The sequence below is a fragment of the Drosophila miranda genome, chromosome 4 (assembly GCF_003369915.1).
Source record: "Drosophila miranda strain MSH22 chromosome 4, D.miranda_PacBio2.1, whole genome shotgun sequence".
Taxonomy (NCBI): domain Eukaryota; kingdom Metazoa; phylum Arthropoda; class Insecta; order Diptera; family Drosophilidae; genus Drosophila; species Drosophila miranda.
The window spans coordinates 17,071,969-17,092,760 of record NC_046677.1 but is presented as its reverse complement, the minus strand read 5'-3'; the positions used below and the strand labels follow the sequence as shown (position 1 = coordinate 17,092,760).

Sequence of the window (20,792 nt, the reverse complement as noted above, 5' to 3'; positions counted from 1 at the left end):
AACCTAATCACGAGAGGCGACAAGCAAACAGCAACGAAATGGAACCAAATGGGAAATGGAAATAGATTTTAGTAATACGAAATCTGGATGGATTGACTACGACTTTTAGTAAAAAGCATCTCGAAACTGTTCGGGGGCTGGCTCATTTCCTCATTTCAAGGCGGCAAAGTGCTAAATCCACATCCACCCGGGCCTGGCCTGGCCCTGGCCCGTGACTACTACTACGACCAGAGAATGCTTTGCCAGCCATCCAGCCGTCCATCCATTCATCCATCTATCCCCCAACACCAATGCACTATCCATTTACACTAGTGTGCGTGGTGCGGGAGCCGAGCGCCATCCGAACCGCGGCACGACGATCGTCCGATCATCTAAAGCGAGTGCGGCCGCGAATTCGGATTTCTTCCGCGGGCCTCGTGTTTAGTAACACTTCGAACGCTTGACGATCTCCACATGTGGGGAGAGTGCTGTGCCCGACGACCGCAGCAGCAGCAAATCAGCGTATTCTGTTAGTTCTGTTTCACTATTTTCCCAAATCCAGCGAAATTTATATAGGGAGTTCACGTTAATATCGAATTTTGTTCGGTTCCACAAAAATGTTAATTAAACACCCAAATTCTTAATGCTTATTTCGTTCGCAGTTTCGTGTGTGTTTTGAGAGAGAGAGAGACCGAAATACAGAGAGAGATTGCAAGAGTGAGACATATATAGTTTGCGCGTAGGACCAAAGGACCCATCGAAGATGTTACCCAGAGATCTACGGCATCTCTCGGGTCTTCTGGGAGCGGTGTATCTGCTGGCTGGCGTTGTGTCCTTTGCGGAGGCGGCAAAGGTAAGTGGCAACCCAAGAATACATCAAGTATTCGGAAAAACTGTCTATAATTCTATTCAAATGCTTTTTGAACTGATCTGTAAATGGGGTTTCAGATAGCAATCTTCATTAATAGCTTTGCTCAAGCGTTTAACAGAATTGATTAGATTCAAAGTTACTCTAAAACTGTAAACGTGCGCACTGGCAGTGCTTATCAAACGAAAGAAAAATTCTAGGAAATATATAGACAGTGCTTGTAAAACTGCGCTATTAGGAGCAACCAAACTTTATCATCCACAAGCGAGAAAATTGGGTCAACTCTTCCCTTAATCACTCTGTGGCTACTGTTATTGTTATTATTTGCTTGTAACATTGCACCCTACTCTCCCAGACCCCCACATACTCGTACATTTCCGGCAGGCAGATCGTGCAACTCTTTGCCTTCTGCAGATAAGTCTGGGGATCCAGTCTCTGGGTCTGGGGGTCTGGGGTTCAATAGAGTCCAGCCACAATCAGGCATGGATTATGTCATCCATTTATTTATTATTTTTTGGCAAAATAGTATAGGGTGAAAGGTTAGCGAGAGCACACGTTGATAACCTTCCCCGTAATCTAAGCTTGATTTTTGGCATAGCTAAATAGGATTTGCCATTGAACATTTCCGGTTGGCAATTCAAGTTTTATTTGAATTTCGATTGATATGGAAACTGAATGAAAACGGGATTAAGTGCAGAGCGGAAAAGGTGTTTTATTGAAAGAACGATTGTATTAAATTGGATGTTTGTGGGTATATCCTTTGATACATTTTTGTCCACTTTAAGCGGCTACACTTTAAGGCCTAAGCAAATGTATGCATAATTATCAATAATTGGAAAAGTTTGAATAATTCACTATTTTGTAGCTCGTGAAAAATTATAACAAGCCACGGCAGCTCCCAGAAATATGCAACATTTTCTTTAAATACAATTTTAGACACTTCCATACAGGATTTAGGCCGTAAAACAGAAATTATAAATAGCAAATAGAAATGGAAATGGAAATTGATAATTACTCAGCTAATTAATTATAATTGAATTGCTTCCGTTTTCTTTTCGGACTCTTTGCGTTGATAAACTGAATGATCTGCGTGGTTTAGTGGATGATCGCACATATTTCGTGATGAGAACAGAACTGGAGCACATGCCATGAAGCCGGCGCCTTCTTCTCGATGGCATTCAAACCTTATCAAGCTTCGACTGGACTCGGCCGCTGCCCGCCGATCTACAAATTTAATTAGACCTATTGCTATGTTGCCGACATTGACGCCATTGATAGCATGTTCCGCTGATTGCGACATGAATCGAAATCTAGAGTCAAATTCAGAAAATAGAACTAAATCAAATGTCGCCAACACAGCCATAGCCACAGGCACTGGCCTTAGCACAGGCACAGGCACAGACACAGACACAGCCATAAGCGCAGCCACAGGCGCAGCCAAAGGCTATCGGCTGGGCCTGACTTTTGCCCAGTCTCCAAGTAGCCATTGAATATACATACATGTGCACAAATTAAGTATAATAATGATTCCAGCCGTTTCTGTGTCGCATTTTGCACTCGATTTAAAAAGGGTTTTGTCTTCTGCGCTCACGTGTTCGGCCCCGTAATGGGTTCAGTGCAGCTCGTTTGACAACTCCAGTAATTTGATTCGCACTTCTTTTCGCACTCGGTTACGTGGTCAATGCCATGGGCTCCAGCTGCAGCCCCAGCTCCCGCCTTGAACCGGGTGAGAGCGTCAAAGTCTTGTGGGTTAGAGGCCTGAACACGGCCTGGAGCTCAAGCTGGAGCTTAACCGCAAAACACTAAGCAAAAACTTGATTTTATTTGCTACTGTCGCTCGAGTTACTCTTTCGAAAAGGGCATACATCACTGTAACAAGGTTTAATCAAACAAAACCTTAGGGGAATCACATTTTTCAAAACGACAGCTGAATTACGTTTAGACGTTTAATCAATTTTTCCATTTGTTCAGCATTTTTTTCTTGTCTAAGTTCAAATTGAACAAGCCCGAAGTGTGCACAAAATATTTGTAAAATGACAGAGATATTTAGTACAGGAAAAATTAGTTCATTACCTAACTACTTATTTAATCCTCAATGGAAGCACGTTGCCCTAGAATGTTTAACTTTCAGCTGAAGTAATGCCACATTTGAGCAGAGACTTTAAAACTGCCCAGCCAATGGGATTTGCAAGCAGTTGTCGGTACATTGCACAGCTATTTCCTTTTCCGCTGGGTCCGCTCTGCACTGACACTGCAGCAGTCAAAGAGATCGAACCCATTTAAGAGTAGCAAGTCGCAAGCAACAAGTGAGCGCACTGCAAGATGTATTTATACAAGGTGGGTCGCTCTCTTTTGTCACTGCCGTTTAGACCCACAACACCGCAAATGAAACCGTATCTGAGTCCATCTCGAGCGCGCTCTCTGGGAGTGGCTCACCTTCCAAGTATCAACAATCTTTGTGCCTGCACACATGCACATAGCATCGCTCTTTCGATACGAACTGTGGCTGCGTCGACTGCAGTGGAGACAGAGGCACATTCTATGAATGGATTTTGATAATTTGTCTTTATCAGCGGCGGCTGCGTGCCCTGAGCTCTCTCTTATTCCCTGTTAGCTGCCACCACTAGCACTACAGCAGTTCTCTCTATGTATGTACATATGTGCATCTGTATGTACAGTATATGGAAATTTTATTGCCGTCTATCGGGGGTGGCTGTGAGGAAGTGAGCGCTGTTCGATCCCGTTGCTGACAATTAGCTGCAGTTCAAGTGATCGGTGAAGGGTTCTTAGTGCTGTGGAGAGGGAGAAGAGAGAAGGGAGAACAGAGCGGCAATCGTTTGACGTTCTGCAACATTTCCAATTGGAATTGAAAGTTTTCGATGCTTGTTGATGCTTCTGTCTTTCCATCTAGACCCCTCTATCTCTCTCTTCTTTCAACTGTTTTCCATTCATTTCATTTCAATGCTTTAGTTTCAAATGCTTTCGAGTTTTGTTTATCCCTGTTCTGGGGATGTGAGGAATCTGGAGTTCTGGGCATCTGACCCTTCGTTGCTGCACAAATCACTGACCAGGGCAGACAGTGCGGGGCCAGTGGCCAGTGGCCAATGGCCAGTGCATGTGGACCGCCCAAGAGCCCCAACAATGAGACTGCCTCTTCTTCGTCGGTCTCTCCATCTCCTCTTTTTTTCTAGATCATCTTATTCTTGCGCTCTTTTGTGAAATGGAAGTTTATTTGCGTGCTTGAGCGGAATTGTTTGGCGAGTTGCATTTCAATTTGACTCAATTATTTATTTATCTGCAACTGAATGCGGAAATTATGCGAAGACTGTCTTGTATGAGTCTGTGAGTGTGTCTGTGTGATATATGTATGGACTGCTTGCTATACCCCTTCGCAAGGTATATTGATTTTAAAGTTTTCTCAACGAAACTGTGCACCTACCATTTTTTTTATCAAATCAGATGATCAAATAATTAAAAATCATTAATAAAAATGGAACTATCTATATCATTTAGATGGCATCGATCTCTGCAAAGGTATCAAAAGAAGCGACCCCTTTTGACTGGCCCCTATTTCTTGTTGTATGAATGCCACTTATGAGAATAGGAAGGTGGTAATTGCGGGGCAGGGCAGGGAGGATGGATGGACTAGCCACTTAGTAGCTGAAAATTGAAACGATTATTTATGGGAGGAGAGATCTCGGGAAACTGGGTTATCAGTCATCTGTCTCATCACAGCAGACCGTTGTTCTCCTTTTGCACGTTATCAGCTCTCCGCTAGGCTGGCTTATGGAATTGATATTCATCAGACCAGATGAATTCTACATAGTACATACGAGTGTGATAGTGTACATGCCCGTATAAGTCCATACGAGCATATGTATAAGAATTTCAGACCGCGACTGTGATTCCATTTCAAACACCAAACATCTAGCGTCATGGCTAAAAATAAATATGCCTTAATTTGCCGGGCGACATTCGCCGTTAACTTTGCACGGCTTTTTGCACAGGCTTGGTGTTGATTGCCTAAATTATTGGCATCATATTGAAGAAATTACCCAAAGGGTTAACAATGGGATCGTAGTGCACATATACAGAAGAGTGGTGCTTTGATTGGGAATGAAATACATACATACATGTATAAATACCGGGAACATGCTATGAAAGACTTTTTATGAATCGTACTTTATGGCTTTAAGGCGACACATAACTGATGTACTTTAATGGATTACAATTAAAAAGGAGATATTTTTGTGATAGATTTTTAGTGTTTTCAATTGGCTGTTCTAATTAATTTGTTTTAATACATACATATGCCATGAATAACCCTTTAAATTAAATTTACTCAAGCAAATATGATTTAAACATGATTTCCTACTTCTAGTATTTCCATTCCGATACTATAAGTGAGAGGTTAAGCTGACAGCTGACAAAATGTGCAGTGGTCAAGCAGTACGGAAGAAAGGTGCAAAGGTCAATCAATTTAATCAGCTAGCGCTTCCTTATCGCCATTATATTGTGAATATTAAGTTTTGACAGCTTTCTGTCCATCAATTTCAATGTTAATTTGAGTGCAGGGCAATTAGTTATCATCTGTCAGGCGTGTGTCTAAACAATTATGCGCAATGATGCCATAACCGTGCGCTCAAATTACCAACTACTGCCCTGACCCGACTCTGTTCCGTCCCTCTGAGAGCGGAGTGCGTGGGTGTTCTCCACACCCACATCCACACGCACAGATCCACAGCCATATTTCGTACCCATATCCATGTGCATGTGCAGATTTCTTGACTTGACGCTTCGTCTTGTTGTTTTTGATGTCAAAACTAAGGAAAATGATGTCATGCTGCAAGTGCGCTTGTCCAGATGTGCATTCATTATGCTCTCTGCATCTGCATGTGTGTCTGTAGCTCTGGCTGTGTTTCTGTGTGCGTGTGTGTGGGGCATGCTTTTTCATGTCAATCACACGCTGTTCATATGTACATATGTTGCTCCATATACAATTTTAATATTGCTACCCTGTATTTATGAGCTGGAAAGGGGTTTCCTGTGTACGTGTGGACTCATGCCGATGGATCTTCGACTGATTTGATGAATCAATGTAATACTTTGTGTGGAATACAAAATGGGGTTCCTTGATTGTAAGACCTGACTGTTAGTCAGACTCTTATCATTATGTTGGCTTCCTAGTAATTCTTCAATTGAGGTCACGCAACAAGTTCTAGATTAATGTGAAGTATTCATTTAATAAAAGCATGTTCGATATTTCATATATATTTCATATTTTGTTTTATCTTGAAATTAGCTAATTCCTTGTTATGTAGAGCTGAAGAATTATAAGATATAGTAGATCAAAACCTCTTCTTCTGATCTCGAAGTTTAAATGTTGATCCAAGCATGGAAGCATGTTACATGGAATTTTCAATTCGATTACCTCTTCAACATCCCTGCTTTCATTGTTGTATGCCGTTTCTCTAAACGTTTATGATGCACATTCTCCTCTGATTTGTTGCTGTTATTGTTTTTGCTTCAAGTTCTCACTCTATGTATTTCGTGATGCACATTAAACAAACTGTTGCTGTTGATTGATGGCGCGTGTTGTCGGACTTGGCAGCATTGGTGAATTGGGTCAATTGTGACGCGCATCGAACAGCAGCAGGATCGAGAATCCATCCGTTCACAGTCTCCCACTGTATCCAAGTCTTTCTGTCACTGGCGACTTCCCCATAGCAACAAAGAACCCACATTGGCTGATGTCCGTTCCCAACAGATAACCCCTTTGTCCGCTGCGTGGAGTTCGAAATGGCAACAGAAGGAAATCAAAGTATATATAAAATATAATTTAATGCCAAATTATAATGTATTAATTAAGAGGAGCCGCTCGCCGCGGGCTCAAGAATCTGTCCAGGCTTATCATCAGTGATTTATACATAAAAACATACTCGTACGTACATATGTATATACTATAAGATGACATTCTTCTTATTATTATTACGAGTATGTCTTATTTTTGTTGTATGCCACATCCGGGCAGGGCAGGCCACCAAGTTTGAGTGTGGCGAAGATTATCGGACAGAGTCAAGTCCCTCCCTCGGACTCACTCTCTGTGCTTTGTAGTTGTGTCCAACTCTAAGACATTTCGCTGTGCTTTGCATTCCCTGAATAATTGCAGTATACGTTTTTTTAGGTATCGCTTACAGTTCAACGGAAACACAAAAAGTTTCCAGCCGAGGACTGTCATTAGATACTCGTACTCAGGACCCCATACTCGTACTGGAGAAACGTCTCGGGCCAATGGACTCGTACTGGTGGTTGTTCCTCTCTCTACCTCCAGATCTACTCATATCTCTATGCTTATATCTGTCTGTGTTTCCAGCGATTAGCGTGGGTGGGTGTGCCCAATTGTCGCGTTGGATATATGTACATATGCTAGATGATATACATGGAGATGGTTATGGGGATATGGATCTGTGTGGAGGCCCCAGTTTGACCTTAAACTATGCATTCTCATTCGCATTCGCATCTGATGCACAACTGTGTCTCGGTCTCCGGCTCGGCTCGTGCACCGTGTGTCCGAGCGAATGGGAATATCGGCAACTGGGACAATTGGCTTAAACATGTGTAAATGCGCTTAAGTGCGCGCCACTGACACACATCTGCCGTGACTTAGCCTCTGTCTTTATGTGGGTTAGGGTAAAACCTATGTATACCGGGGCAGATTTTCGGGCTGCAAGCTGTGGCAGGTACAGTGGCGCAACAGGTAGCTTTCGAAAGGGTGCACAAGGTGCAGAGGGATGTGGATAGTGAATTTTCGATCTTTAAATCCAACGATTATAGTTGTGTAATACTTAAAATAACTTCATTGATAGAAAAGATTACACTTTAGATGATAGAAGCTTCGTTTCCGAAGCTAATGTTTGATTTACTTCAACAATTATATTTTTTCAAGGTAAAAAGTAGTGAAAAACTTTCAAAATCCTGTCCAAATACTCTATAGAAAGAGGATAGCCAACACCTGCCCGACTTATTTTCCACAGACACGCGTGCCCATTGAGGTATTTTATTTACATATCTCAGGGAGTATCTCAGGAAAAATATTCCCAGCTCGGGCCCTTGGCCACTGCCCCTGTCTCCTTTGCTGACGTCGGCGGGATCGAGCGTATATATGTATGTATATGTAATATATAAAGAATATGCAACAGTACTGCAGTGTTGTTGGGGCAATCAAAGAGCTCTCGGCGCCGCACCCTTCCCCAAGTTGAGTGCCACGGTCTCTCCAGAGCTGGTTACTCGACGACGCCACTTAGGTGGTGCGTTGTCTGGGCTGTGCTATCCAAAAAATACGAGCACACTCGTACATGCATATGTGGTAGTAGTCCATATACTCGTACCCGTATAGATGGGGATTTGTACGATACAGACAGACATACAATATATCTGAGTTGCCTTGCCGAGTGTCAAGTTCAAGGAAATTGCAGTGCTGTCACTTTTAAGCGTGTTACCGCAACAATTTTTATTTGCTTGATTTAATACATGCATGTTCATATCTGCATCTGCATATAAGCCCACATATTACATACTATACTTACTTACATATGTATGCTTGAAAGAATTCCTTAAATTTCAGATGTTGCAATTGATTGAATGAAATTTGAAGGTGTCTCGTTTGGTTTTTTTCGCTTTTACTTGGTTTCTTTTTCTGTCATTTCAATTGAAGGAATGTGTGAAACAAAAGACTTGAATGAAATTAAGAACTCCAATAATTTATTTTTAAGTTGAACTTTGACAAAATGTCAATCAAAGTAAAAGGTTTTATACCGATGTTAACTGGTAATGTATTAAATCAAAATAAAATGGATGGTGGATACACCAATCTCAATCGTGTCTAAATATGCTACAGCTTCTGATCTGAAACTTTGACGCTGATTCAGAGTAATGGATATTTCTCACAGTTGGATTTCCAGAAATTGAGTGCAATTGTTGCTGGCAGCAAACACCCCAGATATATTTTGGATTTGTCTGTGCACCTGCAGATGCATTTGGGGGAGTGGGAGTAGTGCTGTGGTTTTATTTTCGTTCACATCGTATCTGCATTTTCTCGTATTTTTCATTTGTTCGTTCGCTCGAAACAACAACATCTTTTGGTTCACCACATTGAGTCGAATTTTTTCCTTTTCGGTTTTTTGGATTTTTTTCGCTTTCCGTGTTGTTTACGCTTTGTGTTCTCGTTTTTTTGGATTTCGATTTAGTGATGTGAATATTTAGTTAACAGATGGTTTGATCTCCTGTGGGCAGGTTGGGCTCTGGCTCTAGTTCTGGGAACTCGCGTGGAGGATGTCGCTCCCTCTCGCTCGGGCTTTGAACTTTCGGATTGGCTTCGTTTACTGCTGGAATGGAATCCCTATTAGTCATCTAAACAATTTTCGGGGTAGATGTAAATCATAAGTTTCTTTGCCAAACATTTGACACAAATTTTTCCAGCCAACAAACATTTAATACACATTTTCATACTGTTATGCAAAAAAAGAAAATCAGAAAAAAAAAATTAGAAAAAAACCACGAAACATGCGTGCAACATGTGTGCATTTCTAAACGCTTTGGATGGGGGACTGGCAGAATAAAAGAGAATTTTGGCTGAGTGAAGGCGGCAATAAATTTTGATTTTTAACCAAATGAAATTATGTCAATTCTATTAATACAATGGAAACTAAGGATGTTTATGCTGACATCAACGCAATGAGGAAGCCAAATATGCACTTGTTGCGGCTGGCTGGAAGGTGTTTTGCTTCAACCTACCTCAAAAATGAATTTTAAAGGGGGTTTCGCAAATCTGAAAACATTCCAGATAGTTGATTTTTACCAAAACAGCAGCGTTCTTTAGTTGTTTATAAAAAAAATGCACATTAAGTGTTCTAAAAATGCGATGCATCTGGAGGAGAAGCTCCTCCAACCTCCTCCGGCCTCCTCCAGCAGCTGCTCCAGTGCGAGCTCCAGTGAGCGTGATCTATGCACTCGCTCAATTGACTAAGCAGCCGTACGGACACTCGTCGTTCGTACGTATATAGAAGATTATCTCATTGCAAGCGGAAATACTGCAATTAAGGCTAAGAGTAGAACACTTCTCAGTTGCACCCGCACTTTTTCCAATGAGCTTAATTATCCTCGCTATTAATTTTTTGTAATGCAAGTGATACTTTTTTCACCACCTTTTAAGAGGAGGGATTTTTCGACATACATAGCCATAATATAGTAAGTCATTCTAAAAAGCAAAGGTAAAATCTTTTTTGTAAAATGATGAAAGATTATGAGATAAAGAAATAATGTTTGTGAAGAGCGAAAAAGTAAAAAATCAAATGATACTAAATGCACTTGTCATATCCTACCTAATATAATCAGCTTTTGATTTCAGATTGGATTATTTGTATAACATATTTAGAGAAAGTACTAGAGATATAAAAGCAATCGGAGAAAACCTCTGGGATACCATAATTTGACATTCGGTTGGAATTTGGTTGGAAGGTATCAAAAACTAAGAAAATACGAGAAAATTGTAAACGCGGCATCATACGTAAAACACCAAAAAATTGTTGCGATCGGATTATTATGGCTATTACTAAATATTAATATTTACTTTTTACGAAGGGATCTTTGATCTGTGCGGATATTACTTTATCTTCTAGTAGATTTCAACGCATTCGGAAACTGCTCGTTGGGAATTTGTTAGGTAGTCCCACTCTGAATAGCGATGATAAATCCAGTGCTATCTGTTATAGTCGTCTGACAAGGATCTCGTGCTCATAAAGAATGTTCAAGCTGATCAGGAATATATTGACTATGACATCTGTTGAGGCCAATAGAGAGCATAATATTAATGATATTGGAACAGTTGCTAAGCAATAAACTAGAAAGACTTGCATAACAATACCGAATGAATTGATGCTGACATCTTCGATTCCGCAAATCAAAACTTCTAATCAGAGACAATCAAGACTTGTTCTCGAATTATTGAAACCCAATTTGGGTCGTCTGTCAATGCTAACTGATGGACTCTACTATTCTCTAATTATAAATTTTAGGAATGCAATACAACGCTGTGTGACTGCAAGGGCATCAAAGGACGCATGGGTGCCATTGGACCGGCAGGTGTGCCCGGTATGGAGGGTCCGCCCGGAGACACGGGACCGTTTGGACCGCCCGGCCCTCTCGGAGAAAAGGGTGATGTGGGCGAGTACGGGGAGATAGGCGAGAAAGGACATCGGGTGAGTGGATAGCTTTTTTTATCCCGAAATAAATATTGACAAATTTAAATATCTAGGGAGACGTTGGACTCCAGGGTCGAACAGGTTACCCAGGAGCAAGGGTAAGTATTCTAAGGTGGGATAATGGAGTGATGAAAGAGCATAATATATGTATTCGTCTCCACGTTTAGGGCCCGCATGGCGAAGATGGTACGGCCGGACCCCGCGGCATTGACGGCTGCGACGGTCGCCCGGGCCAGCAGGGTATTGCCGGACCTCCCGGCGATAACGGCCTACGTGGACCCATGGGTAAGCAGGGCGTTAATGGTGCTCCCGGCGACGCTGGCGAAGGTGGCATCAATTCCAAAGGCACGAAGGGCAGTCGCGGTGAGCACGGACCGGCTGGATACGACGGCCCACCCGGTTTCGATGGCGATCGTGGTCAGAAGGGAGACACGGGCTTCGCCGGCATCACGGGCGAGAAGGGAGACCAGGGACCCGCGGGATTCAAGGGTGAGACGGGAGAGCCATCTGACCTGCCCTACACACTGCAGGGTATTCCTGGCCTCAAGGGTGAGCCTGGCGAGGGTGAGCCCGGCGCCTTGATCTATGACGACTCACTGAAGGGCTACAAGGGATATATTGGTGAGACCGGTGATGCGGGTCCGAAAGGGCCCTCTGGCGAGCAGGGACTGTACGGACGCGCTGGTCTGCCCGGTGGCAGAGGCGACACCGGTGAGCCCGGCGAACGTGGCAAGCCCGGAAAGGATGGAGAGGCGGGTGTGCCCGGCGACAAGGGTGCTAAAGGTGCTCCCGGTTACAACGGTGAGGACGGACTGGACGGTCCCAAGGGAGAGTTTGGTGAGGATGGCTTCGACGGCATGCCCGGTATTCAAGGACCCCACGGACCTCCCGGTATCTACGACCCCAGCTTAAGTCAGTCCTTGCCTGGACCCATTGGTCCCCAGGGTGACATCGGACCCGTTGGAAATCCTGGCCTAAATGGAGTTCCCGGCAAGCCGGGTCGTCGTGGTACCCCTGGCCCGTCCGGATCGCCCGGAGAACAGGGTTTGAGTGGCAACCGTGGACCGCCCGGCCGCAGCGTCAAGGGCGAAGAAGGTGACTACGGATTCATAGGACCTCCTGGGCAGCAGGGACCAGCTGGCGAGGCCGGTCCTCCCGGCCGTATTGGCATCCATGGCGATCCTGGCTTCAATATTCAGGGCCCCAAGGGTCAGGCCGGACTCAATGGTCTGCCCGGAGGCGATGGATATCGCGGCGAACGCGGCGAGGTAGGATTGCCCGGTGACAAGGGCTTGCCTGGCGTTGGATACAACATAGTGGGACCTCCCGGCTCCCAGGGACCACCCGGAGTACGGGGTCGTCCAGGCGACGATGGCCTTGCAGGTTTCCGGGGATGGATCGGCGACAAGGGTATACGGGGCGACGACTGTGGCATCTGTAATGCCGGACCACGTGGGCCCCGAGGACACGAGGGCGACACTGGATACCCGGGCCAGCATGGAGATCGAGGCCTCATCGGTATAACTGGTGCGCGCGGACCCAAGGGCGTGCAGGGAAGGCCAGGAAAACCGGGATTCAAGGGTATTCGCGGCACGCAAGGCAGTCCCGGAGAGCCCGGCCAGACAGGCAGGCCTGGTCCCGACGGCCTGATCACAGAAATCGGTAGTCGGAGAGTCCCCGACCGAGGCGATGATGGCGATTACGGTCGCCGCGGCGATCAGGGACTAGAAGGTGACAAGGGTCTGCCCGGTTTCCATGGTGCTCCCGGTGCCCGAGGAGAGCCCGGACAACGCGGTGACTACGGTGATGCAGGACGTTCTGGCATAGATGGACGGCCCGGTCGTCCCGGCCGAAATGGAAAGCCTGGCCTCCAGCCCAACATCCCAAAGATATACCTGGTCGGAGAGCCCGGTTACAATGGACGCCGTGGAGATCGCGGCGATGAGGGCAGCCGCGGCCTGAAGGGCGACAAGGGTGAGCCCCATCCCGGTGAGATCTACGATAATCGAGGTGAACCTGGAGATCTTGGTGAGCCTGGTCTACCCGGTTTTCGTGGACCCAAGGGCGAGATGGGAGAGCCGGGCTTGGCTGGCGATGTTGGAGACGCTGGACCGATTGGTGATACCATTGAGGGACCCATTGGAGCCAAAGGCTATCCTGGCATACCTGGCGACTACGGACTCCATGGCGCATCTGGTCTGCCTGGACTTGATGGTGCGCCCGGCCTTGACGGTGTGGTCGGCTACAAGGGACAGCGTGGCGAGCCTGGCCCATATATCTTACCCGGCGACATCGGTATACCTGGACGGCCCGGCATCGACGGATTACCAGGTGACGATGGCCCGGCTGGAGCTTTCGGACCCCCCGGCATAAGTGGACGCAAAGGAGCTAAGGGTGAATTGGGACCGGATGGAGCTACTGGATTTACAGGACTTCCTGGAAACAAGGGCCAGCGTGGTGACTACGTAGTCGGCCCGCCCGGACCCAAGGGTAATCCTGGTCGAACCGGTCGACTGGCAGCGCACGGCGTCAAAGGACAAAAGGGCGAGGTTGGCTTCTCTGGACAGAGCGGCCAGAATGGGGCCAAGGGCAATATTGGCTACTCTGGCAACCGCGGTGCTCTCGGCAATCCCGGACCCCAAGGTGTGCCTGGTAGTGCAGGCATTGGAGGCCTTCCGGGTATGATTGGAGACATGGGAGATCGCGGCGACATCGGCTTCGACGGACGTCCTGGTGACATTGGCCCTCGTGGATCAGTTGGAGACATGGGACTGAAAGGTGAGCTCGCCTTGCACAACATTCCAACCAAATGTCGTTTAAAACTTGGTTTCCTTTAAGGTGTTACTGGTGATGATGGGAAGTTCGGTTATCCTGGAGCTAGCGGTTTACCTGGCCGGAAAGGAGAACAGGGTGACCGCGGCTTCCCCGGAAGGCAGGGTGCCAAGGGCGTGGCTTCCTATAGCGGCATCAAGGGCGACGGAGGAGAACCCGGTTGGACCGGTCCACCTGGTTACAAGGGTGCTATCGGCTTAAAGGGAGTGCGAGGAGCTATCGGCGACTCTCCGATTGCCGTTGATGGCAGCCAGGGACGCAAGGGTGAAACTGGCAATCCGGGATACAACGGACTGCCTGGTCTGCATGGACAGAAAGGTGTTCGCGGCGATCGTGGCTTTAGTGGAATGTCGGGCTTACAAGGACAAGACGGCGAGCAGGGATTGGCCGGTTACCGTGGGCGCAATGGAGCTCCCGGTCTCAAAGGATCAGTTGGAGAAAGAGGTCCCACTGGCTCTCTGGGTCCGCAAGGAGAGAGGGGCGATGACGGCTACCCGGGCCAAATGGGACAGATCGGAGACCAAGGTCGTCAGGGTGAGCCGGGTCCTACCGGACCCCAGGGACAGATTGGAGACGAAGGTGAGGTGGGTTATCCCGGCCGACTCGAGGGTTTCGGTGACCGATACCTATACCGTGGCTTCCCTGGATCTCATGGCGCACAAGGCGAGCAGGGACAGAAGGGAGTGCAAGGTCTGATTGGATATCCTGGCGTCCAAGGAGCCAAGGGCATAGTGGGTGACATCGGTCTGGCTGGCCTGTCCGGCTTAGATGGCCTACCTGGAGCCAATGGATTGCCCGGTGAGAAGGGTCTGAGAGGTCCACTTGGATTGGCCCTTACAGCGGAACGCGGAGAGGATGGTGTAATGGGCTACGATGGACTGCCTGGTCGTCCAGGCCGCATGGGTCAAAAGGGTGCACCTGGCGAGCAGGGCGAGTATGGTCTAAACGGTGATATTGGACACCGTGGCCCCGAAATCCAAGGCCCGCCAGGCCCCCAAGGTGACATCGGCTACCCAGGAGCTCCAGGACGCAATGGTCAGTACGGGCAGACCGGTGAAAAGGGACAGCGCGGCAATCTGGGACGTCAAGGAAATGTTGGCGAGCCTGGATTCGCCATCTATGGTCGTCAAGGTGACGTCGGTGACGTGGGCTTCCAAGGAGCGCCTGGCCGTGATGGCGCCAAGGGAGAGAGAGGCTTCCAGGGCCGTCCTGGCCGCTACGGAGCTGTGGGTGCCCCTGGACCACGTGGCCTTACCGGCGATGCTGGCTGGAGTGGCATTGACGGAATAGACGGTCTCTTCGGCAGAAAGGGTGAAGTGGGCGAGACCTACTCTTACATCCATGCCCAGAAAGGAGATCGTGGCGAGCCCGGTCTGGATGGCTTCAAGGGTGAGCAAGGCGATGATGGCCAGCCTGGTCTAGAGGGCGCCTTCGGCCTAAAAGGTATGGCCGGCTATCATGGTGACCAGGGTGAGATGGGCTATGCCGGCGCCGATGGACCCCCGGGACCACGCGGTGACATCGGTGAGATTGGCTTGACGGGTCGTCCTGGCCTCCGTGGTCAGCCGGGTGCCCCTGGCGACCCAGCTCCTCCGCCACCGAAGCCCAAGAGCCGCGGCTTCATATTTACTCGTCATTCGCAGTCGGTAGTTGTGCCTCAGTGCCCGGCAAACACAAACATGCTCTGGGAGGGCTATTCGTTGTCCGGCAACGTGGCTGCCAGCCGGGCCGTCGGCCAAGACTTGGGTCAATCCGGATCCTGCCTGATGCGCTTCACCACCATGCCCTACATGCTCTGCGACCTGAACAATGTCTGCAACTATGCCCAGAACAACGACGACAGCCTTTGGCTGTCCACTGCCGAGCAGATGCCCATGACTATGACGCCCATTCAGTCCAGGGATCTCATGAAGTACATCTCCCGGTGAGTGCTTATCTACCCTTCGAGCTCACCCCCAAGCTTACCCCACTAACCACTCTCCCTATTTAGATGCGTTGTGTGCGAGACATCGACCAGGATCATTGCCCTACACTCTCAGTCCATGTCCATACCAAACTGCCCTGGCGGCTGGGAGGAAATGTGGACCGGTTTCAGTTACTATATGGTAGGTAGCACTGATAATTCAATGGTGGAGTGAATTACATCGCTTGAATCTCCCATTTGCAGACAACTATGGACAACACTGGAGGCATTGGCCAGAACCTGGTCTCACCTGGCTCCTGTTTGGAGGAGTTCCGTTCCAATCCTGTCATTGAGTGCCATGGGCATGGACGCTGCAACTACTACGATGCTCTGGCCTCCTTCTGGCTGGCGGTCATCGAGGAGCAGGACCAGTTTACCCAGCCACGTCAGCTGACCCTCAAGTCGGATCCGACCAGCAAGATTAGCAGGTGTGTTGCAGTGGACTAAAGTATTGATTAGATATTCATATTACCAAATTTTACTTATTCAAGGTGCACGGTCTGCCGTCGTCGTAGCGATAGCTATGTGACCCGAACCACATCCTCCTCGTCTTGGTCTTCGTCATCCGGAGCCGGTGCAAGGACCCCATCAGGAGCTTCGCGATCGGGATGGAACACAGGATCAGGATCAGGAACTAGATCTGGCTCTGGCTCGCAATGGGCAACCGGATCGGGATCAGGATCAGGAACTGGATCTGGCTCAGGATGGGCCACCGGATCGGGATCAGGAACTGGTTCTGGCTCAGGATGGGCCACCGGATCGGGATCAGGAACTGGTACGGGATCTAGATCGGGATCAGGCTCATCCTGGGGATCCCCGACCAGCTGGTCGGGTGGCTCAACAGCGCCCGACTATCGGTCCGCACCAGTCCCACAACCGCCAGTGCCGCCACCGGCCAACATCTACAACATGAGGTACAACAACCGTCGTCCGAACTACAGCCCACAGCAAAGTTTCAGCAACCAGTACGCCCAGCACGCGAATCCCCGACAGTACCGTCGGCGTCCGCGTGAGGACACCACCGCTCCCTAAAGGCAGGCCGCAGTTCGAGAACAGTTTACGTACTAAGTAGCAGTTAAATTTCGTTTTAAGTCTATTGCTATCAAGCCGATGCTTCTGTTAATCAACCAACCACGAGCAGTGCCATCTTTTGTCGAGTATCCTCTGAGGAGTTGTGTAATCTAATTACGTGGACAAACCATAATAATATACCAAGTACCAAACGAAACCACCAAAAAAAAAAAGGGAAGAGAAGATAATTTCCACTGACCCTCGACTTGCCATTAAATGATCCACCTGCAATCTTTGCAGGAACTATTGTAACAATAACAAAAACCAAAAACAAAACCCAGTTTTTGATAAATAAAATTTACACAACATAAAACAAATGCAAACAAAATGTTTCGAACATCTTTGCAGACCTTTCGTATCTGGGAAATGATACCAAAAAGATTGCGGAGGTATTTAAAGTAATTTCAATCTTAATAGAAATTGGCTACTGCAATATCGTCATATAGCACCATGAGGTGGAGGCATCTTTGGGCATTAAAGGGACATTCAAAAACAATTTATCTCGTGAGATACTGCATAATTTGACCTTCTGTCTGTTCCTTTTTATCTTCCTATAAGTATCTTGATTAGTGCCATAAAAAAAGGGTTTATTTACAAAAAAAAAAAAACGTACCTTTGTACATTGGACAATTTTAATTACATATTAGTAGCTTATTTTGTTGGAAATCAGTGCCATTAAAGAAATAATGTCTAAAAATATGGGAGAAAAAAATGGGAGAGAACTTCAACTTTTGCTCAATACATATATTCAGCAATGGCTGCTGTATTGAAACGACTAAAAAAATCCAATGAATGTTCATACAATTATCTTTTCAAACAATTAATTTTTTAAGATATCAGCTCTGCAAATACCCAGGAAAATTTATAAGAGTGCGCAAAGTGACTATATTGCAAATTCTAAGTATGAGGATGTGATCTACTTAAACTTCAAACTAATTTGTATCTATTGAAGGGAACATTCAAAAGATTTCAATACGCTCCTCAGTGTTATTAAACTATCGAGCGGGGTATAAAAACACAACACACTATTTTCGGTTTAATTCTGTCGAGTGTATTTATGTATTACAATTTGAAAAAGATTTTACATCTCCGCAAGCACATATGTAACAATGTTTGCTCCCCCACTAACAAGTAATGATACACGTTTTTTTCATAAGGACTATAAACAAGGTACATACTACTTTTCACATAAGTTTCGTCAATATGTACCCCGGACCCGACCCGGCTGTGGTGTGTGCTGTCTAATCATTGATCTCTCTCAAAACAAATTGATGCCACACACAGTGGCTACAAACACACGTAGGATAATCAATTTAACGGAATACCGTCGATGGGAACGACAGAGTTACAGGAGTAGTACATAGGTTTACGTTAAGGTGAAACAAAGATATAACTATTTATGTAAATTTAAGACGGGAGCTTACTTTAGGGTAGAGTCCGAGCAAGAATTTGACAGGCTCGTTCGCTTTTTGGTGTTGTTTTACTCCTGTCCCCGAACTGAAGAGGCTCCTATTATTTAACAAAGTCAGGATTCTCCTGAACTTTCTCGGTGAACTGCAGCTGGTTGTCGATGATTTGGAAAAGCACCTCGGGGGCCGGAAAGCGGCCCGTCTGAATTTTCGACCACACCGGCACATCGTTCAGCGCTATCTCGAAGGCACCCGATGATATAAGTTGTGCCTCCAGCATGTTGCCCAGAAAGAATATCATCATACAGGCGTATATTTTATTCGCCTGCAGGTGGCCCCACCAACTGGGTGTATTTAGTCCCAGAAAGGTGAAGGGGCTGACGGCGCTAACCACCAACACGATGATCATGATCTTCAGCGCGAATATGAGCTTTGATAGGTAGTAATTCATACCCGGCGGATCGTAGTGGGCCCCGTTCACCTGCATTTGTGGATACTTCTCGCCGAGAATGCCCACGTAGTCCTCAAAGGCCTTACGGTAGCCGCATGAGTAGCTGAAAAAAAGAAAATATTCCTTAAGCGTTATCAATCGCCCGCACATATTTATGTTAATTGCCCTCCGGCCATACCAATAAAGAAAAGTCATCGTCGGCGCAATGTTTTGGCCGAATTTAGTTGCCGGTATTTCCTTGCCTTCCTCGGTGGCCAGCGCGTAACAAGCACATAGACAGAGGACCAGGAGCGCCAGATTTCTTCCATTTAAATTGTCCATTTCGTTGTTTTCCTGGGTTTTTTTTTCCAAATCTGAATATTATATTATATTTTTCTAGGGATGTTACAACTATACAAAAATATCGATATATATTTTGTTGATAACATATTTTTATGAGAAATAATACGGAAATTTTTTGGGATGCAAGATCATCAACGGAATTACTTGAATTCTGAGCAAAATCAACATTATATTTCTGTTGTTTTACCTAGATCAGCTATACTAAACGGACTTTACGTTTTACCTACGATATACATGTGCGATAAGCCAGGTCTTTTCTAAGAGCGTTGCAAGGTGTGTGACGTAGAGAGGGAATGCACGCGCATTCCTGTGAATGCCACGGCCATATTATTTTTCCAATATTCACAAACTGTGCCGCATTTTTGGCAAGTATATACTTGAAATGGTAAATGTTATGAAAGGAGTTCTTGTGGAATGGTAAAAAAAACTAGCATTAACAATAAAATCCGTCTAAGTGGTAATATTTTACAATGTTATGTTTGCAGTGATCCTGCTATGAAACAATTTCTGCTGCATTTGGACGAGAAGCTGGCATTGGGTCGCAAATTCATCATTCAAGATCTGGACGAGAGTCACCTATTCATCTCCACGGACATTGTGGAAGTGTTGCAGGCGCGTGTAGACGATTTAATGGACCGTATCAGTTTTCCACTCCACGACAAAGACGCCTAAATTCAACTCTTGCAAATAAAACCCTATACGACCCTCGACCTCCAACTAAATCCAATTCCAAACTGAAATTTTTGACATGACGGGACGAGAATCGAATCGCATTAAGGATGCAGAGAAGAAACGTGTGTTGGATGCCGCCGCTCGGCAGAGGCGCGCCCGCAAAGCACTCGAGGCTTTGGAGCAAGACAACTTTCACGATGACCCACACGCCGATCTGGTCATGTCCAAAAAGCTGCCTAAATTCCAGGACAGTGTCAAAAACGCCAAGGAGAAGAAGGGCAAGCGCAAGGGCGCAGAGTACTTCCGGGCCAAATACCGCAAAAACTTCCAGCAACTCCTCGAGGAGGACAAACAAAAGCCCAATTATGAGAGTGCAGCAGCGCCAGCTCCCAATAAACCAGTGCGCCACTTCTGTGCGGTCTGCGGTAACTTCTCGCAATATTCTTGCACAGCCTGCGGGACGCGCTACTGCCGAGTGAAGTGCCTGCGCACGCACCAGGACACACGCTGTCTCAAGTGGACCGCCTAAACTTGGTTGTTTTATTAGTACCTCGGCAATAAAGTATAGGTTTATATCTATTGTACATGAAAAAATAGTCCTTTATGTAGCAACGCACGTTATTCTTTATTAATTTCAAACTCTAGTTATAGTCTGTTAAAAATCTAAATAAGAAAAAATTAATATTTCCCAGAAAAAAATTTGGTGATCAAAAATTCCGTAGACCTGTGCCATTCGGGCTGCAAAACCATCGACCTTTCCATCGATCAAACATTTTAAAAACAATTTAATAAACGTACAAAGAATACTCATACAAAATGAGAAAATTTAATGTAGTGTTGGAGCGGTTCTGTATCCTGTATTCCTGTAGGAATTGCTCATCGTAATTTAAAAACACACAAAATTCCTTAAAAAAATTGTTAAAATTATTATTATTATTCTGTGATT

General features: G+C 46.2%; 4 protein-coding genes across 5 annotated transcripts; 3 read left to right on the top strand and 1 right to left on the bottom strand.

Annotated features, from left to right (window-relative positions):
- Positions 1–411: 411 nt before the first annotated feature.
- LOC108161898 (collagen alpha-1(III) chain) lies at positions 412–17,289 on the top strand. Its single transcript, XM_017296292.2, has 9 exons — positions 412–508; positions 642–832; positions 10,921–11,103; positions 11,160–11,204; positions 11,274–13,884; positions 13,945–15,862; positions 15,929–16,043; positions 16,106–16,329; positions 16,393–17,289. The coding sequence occupies exons 2-9, from the start codon at positions 743–745 to the stop codon at positions 16,931–16,933; spliced, it is 5,727 nt and encodes a 1,908-aa protein (XP_017151781.2). The 5' UTR covers positions 412–508; positions 642–742; the 3' UTR covers positions 16,934–17,289.
- Positions 17,290–18,000: 711 nt separating this feature from the next.
- LOC108161901 (thioredoxin reductase-like selenoprotein T homolog CG3887) lies at positions 18,001–19,216 on the bottom strand. Its single transcript, XM_017296299.2, has 2 exons — positions 19,011–19,216; positions 18,001–18,935 (listed from the first exon to the last, which is right to left on the bottom strand). The coding sequence occupies exons 1-2, from the start codon at positions 19,151–19,153 to the stop codon at positions 18,485–18,487; spliced, it is 594 nt and encodes a 197-aa protein (XP_017151788.1). The 5' UTR covers positions 19,154–19,216; the 3' UTR covers positions 18,001–18,484.
- A 236-nt stretch (positions 19,217–19,452) lies between these two features.
- Positions 19,453–19,899, top strand: LOC108161903 (general transcription factor IIH subunit 5). 2 transcript variants are annotated; one of them, XM_017296303.2, is made up of 2 exons: positions 19,453–19,559; positions 19,660–19,899. In XM_017296303.2, the coding sequence occupies exons 1-2, from the start codon at positions 19,468–19,470 to the stop codon at positions 19,844–19,846; spliced, it is 279 nt and encodes a 92-aa protein (XP_017151792.1). In that variant the 5' UTR covers positions 19,453–19,467; the 3' UTR covers positions 19,847–19,899. The 2 variants fall into 2 exon arrangements, with proteins under 2 accessions (XP_017151792.1, XP_017151791.1); XM_017296302.2 differs by having other exon boundaries at positions 19,480–19,591.
- Positions 19,897–20,658, top strand: LOC108161902 (zinc finger HIT domain-containing protein 1). The gene has a single exon (XM_017296300.2). The coding sequence runs from the start codon at positions 19,923–19,925 to the stop codon at positions 20,373–20,375; it is 453 nt and encodes a 150-aa protein (XP_017151789.1). The 5' UTR covers positions 19,897–19,922; the 3' UTR covers positions 20,376–20,658.
- Positions 20,659–20,792: the final 134 nt, after the last annotated feature.

Coding starts and splice junctions, on each gene's coding strand:
- LOC108161898 (XM_017296292.2), top strand. CDS start 743: ATGTTACCCAGAGATCTACGGCATCTCTCGGGTCTTCTGGGAGCGGTG. Junction 11,104..11,159: donor TAGGCGAGAAAGGACATCGG/GTGAGTGGATAG, acceptor TTAAATATCTAG/GGAGACGTTGGACTCCAGGG. Junction 11,205..11,273: donor CAGGTTACCCAGGAGCAAGG/GTAAGTATTCTA, acceptor CTCCACGTTTAG/GGCCCGCATGGCGAAGATGG.
- LOC108161901 (XM_017296299.2), bottom strand. CDS start 19,153: ATGGACAATTTAAATGGAAGAAATCTGGCGCTCCTGGTCCTCTGTCTA. Junction 18,936..19,010: donor ACGATGACTTTTCTTTATTG/GTATGGCCGGAG, acceptor TCTTTTTTTCAG/CTACTCATGCGGCTACCGTA.
- LOC108161903 (XM_017296302.2), top strand. CDS start 19,488: ATGCCACGGCCATATTATTTTTCCAATATTCACAAACTGTGCCGCATT. Junction 19,592..19,659: donor AAAGGAGTTCTTGTGGAATG/GTAAAAAAAACT, acceptor TTATGTTTGCAG/TGATCCTGCTATGAAACAAT.
- LOC108161902 (XM_017296300.2), top strand. CDS start 19,923: ATGACGGGACGAGAATCGAATCGCATTAAGGATGCAGAGAAGAAACGT.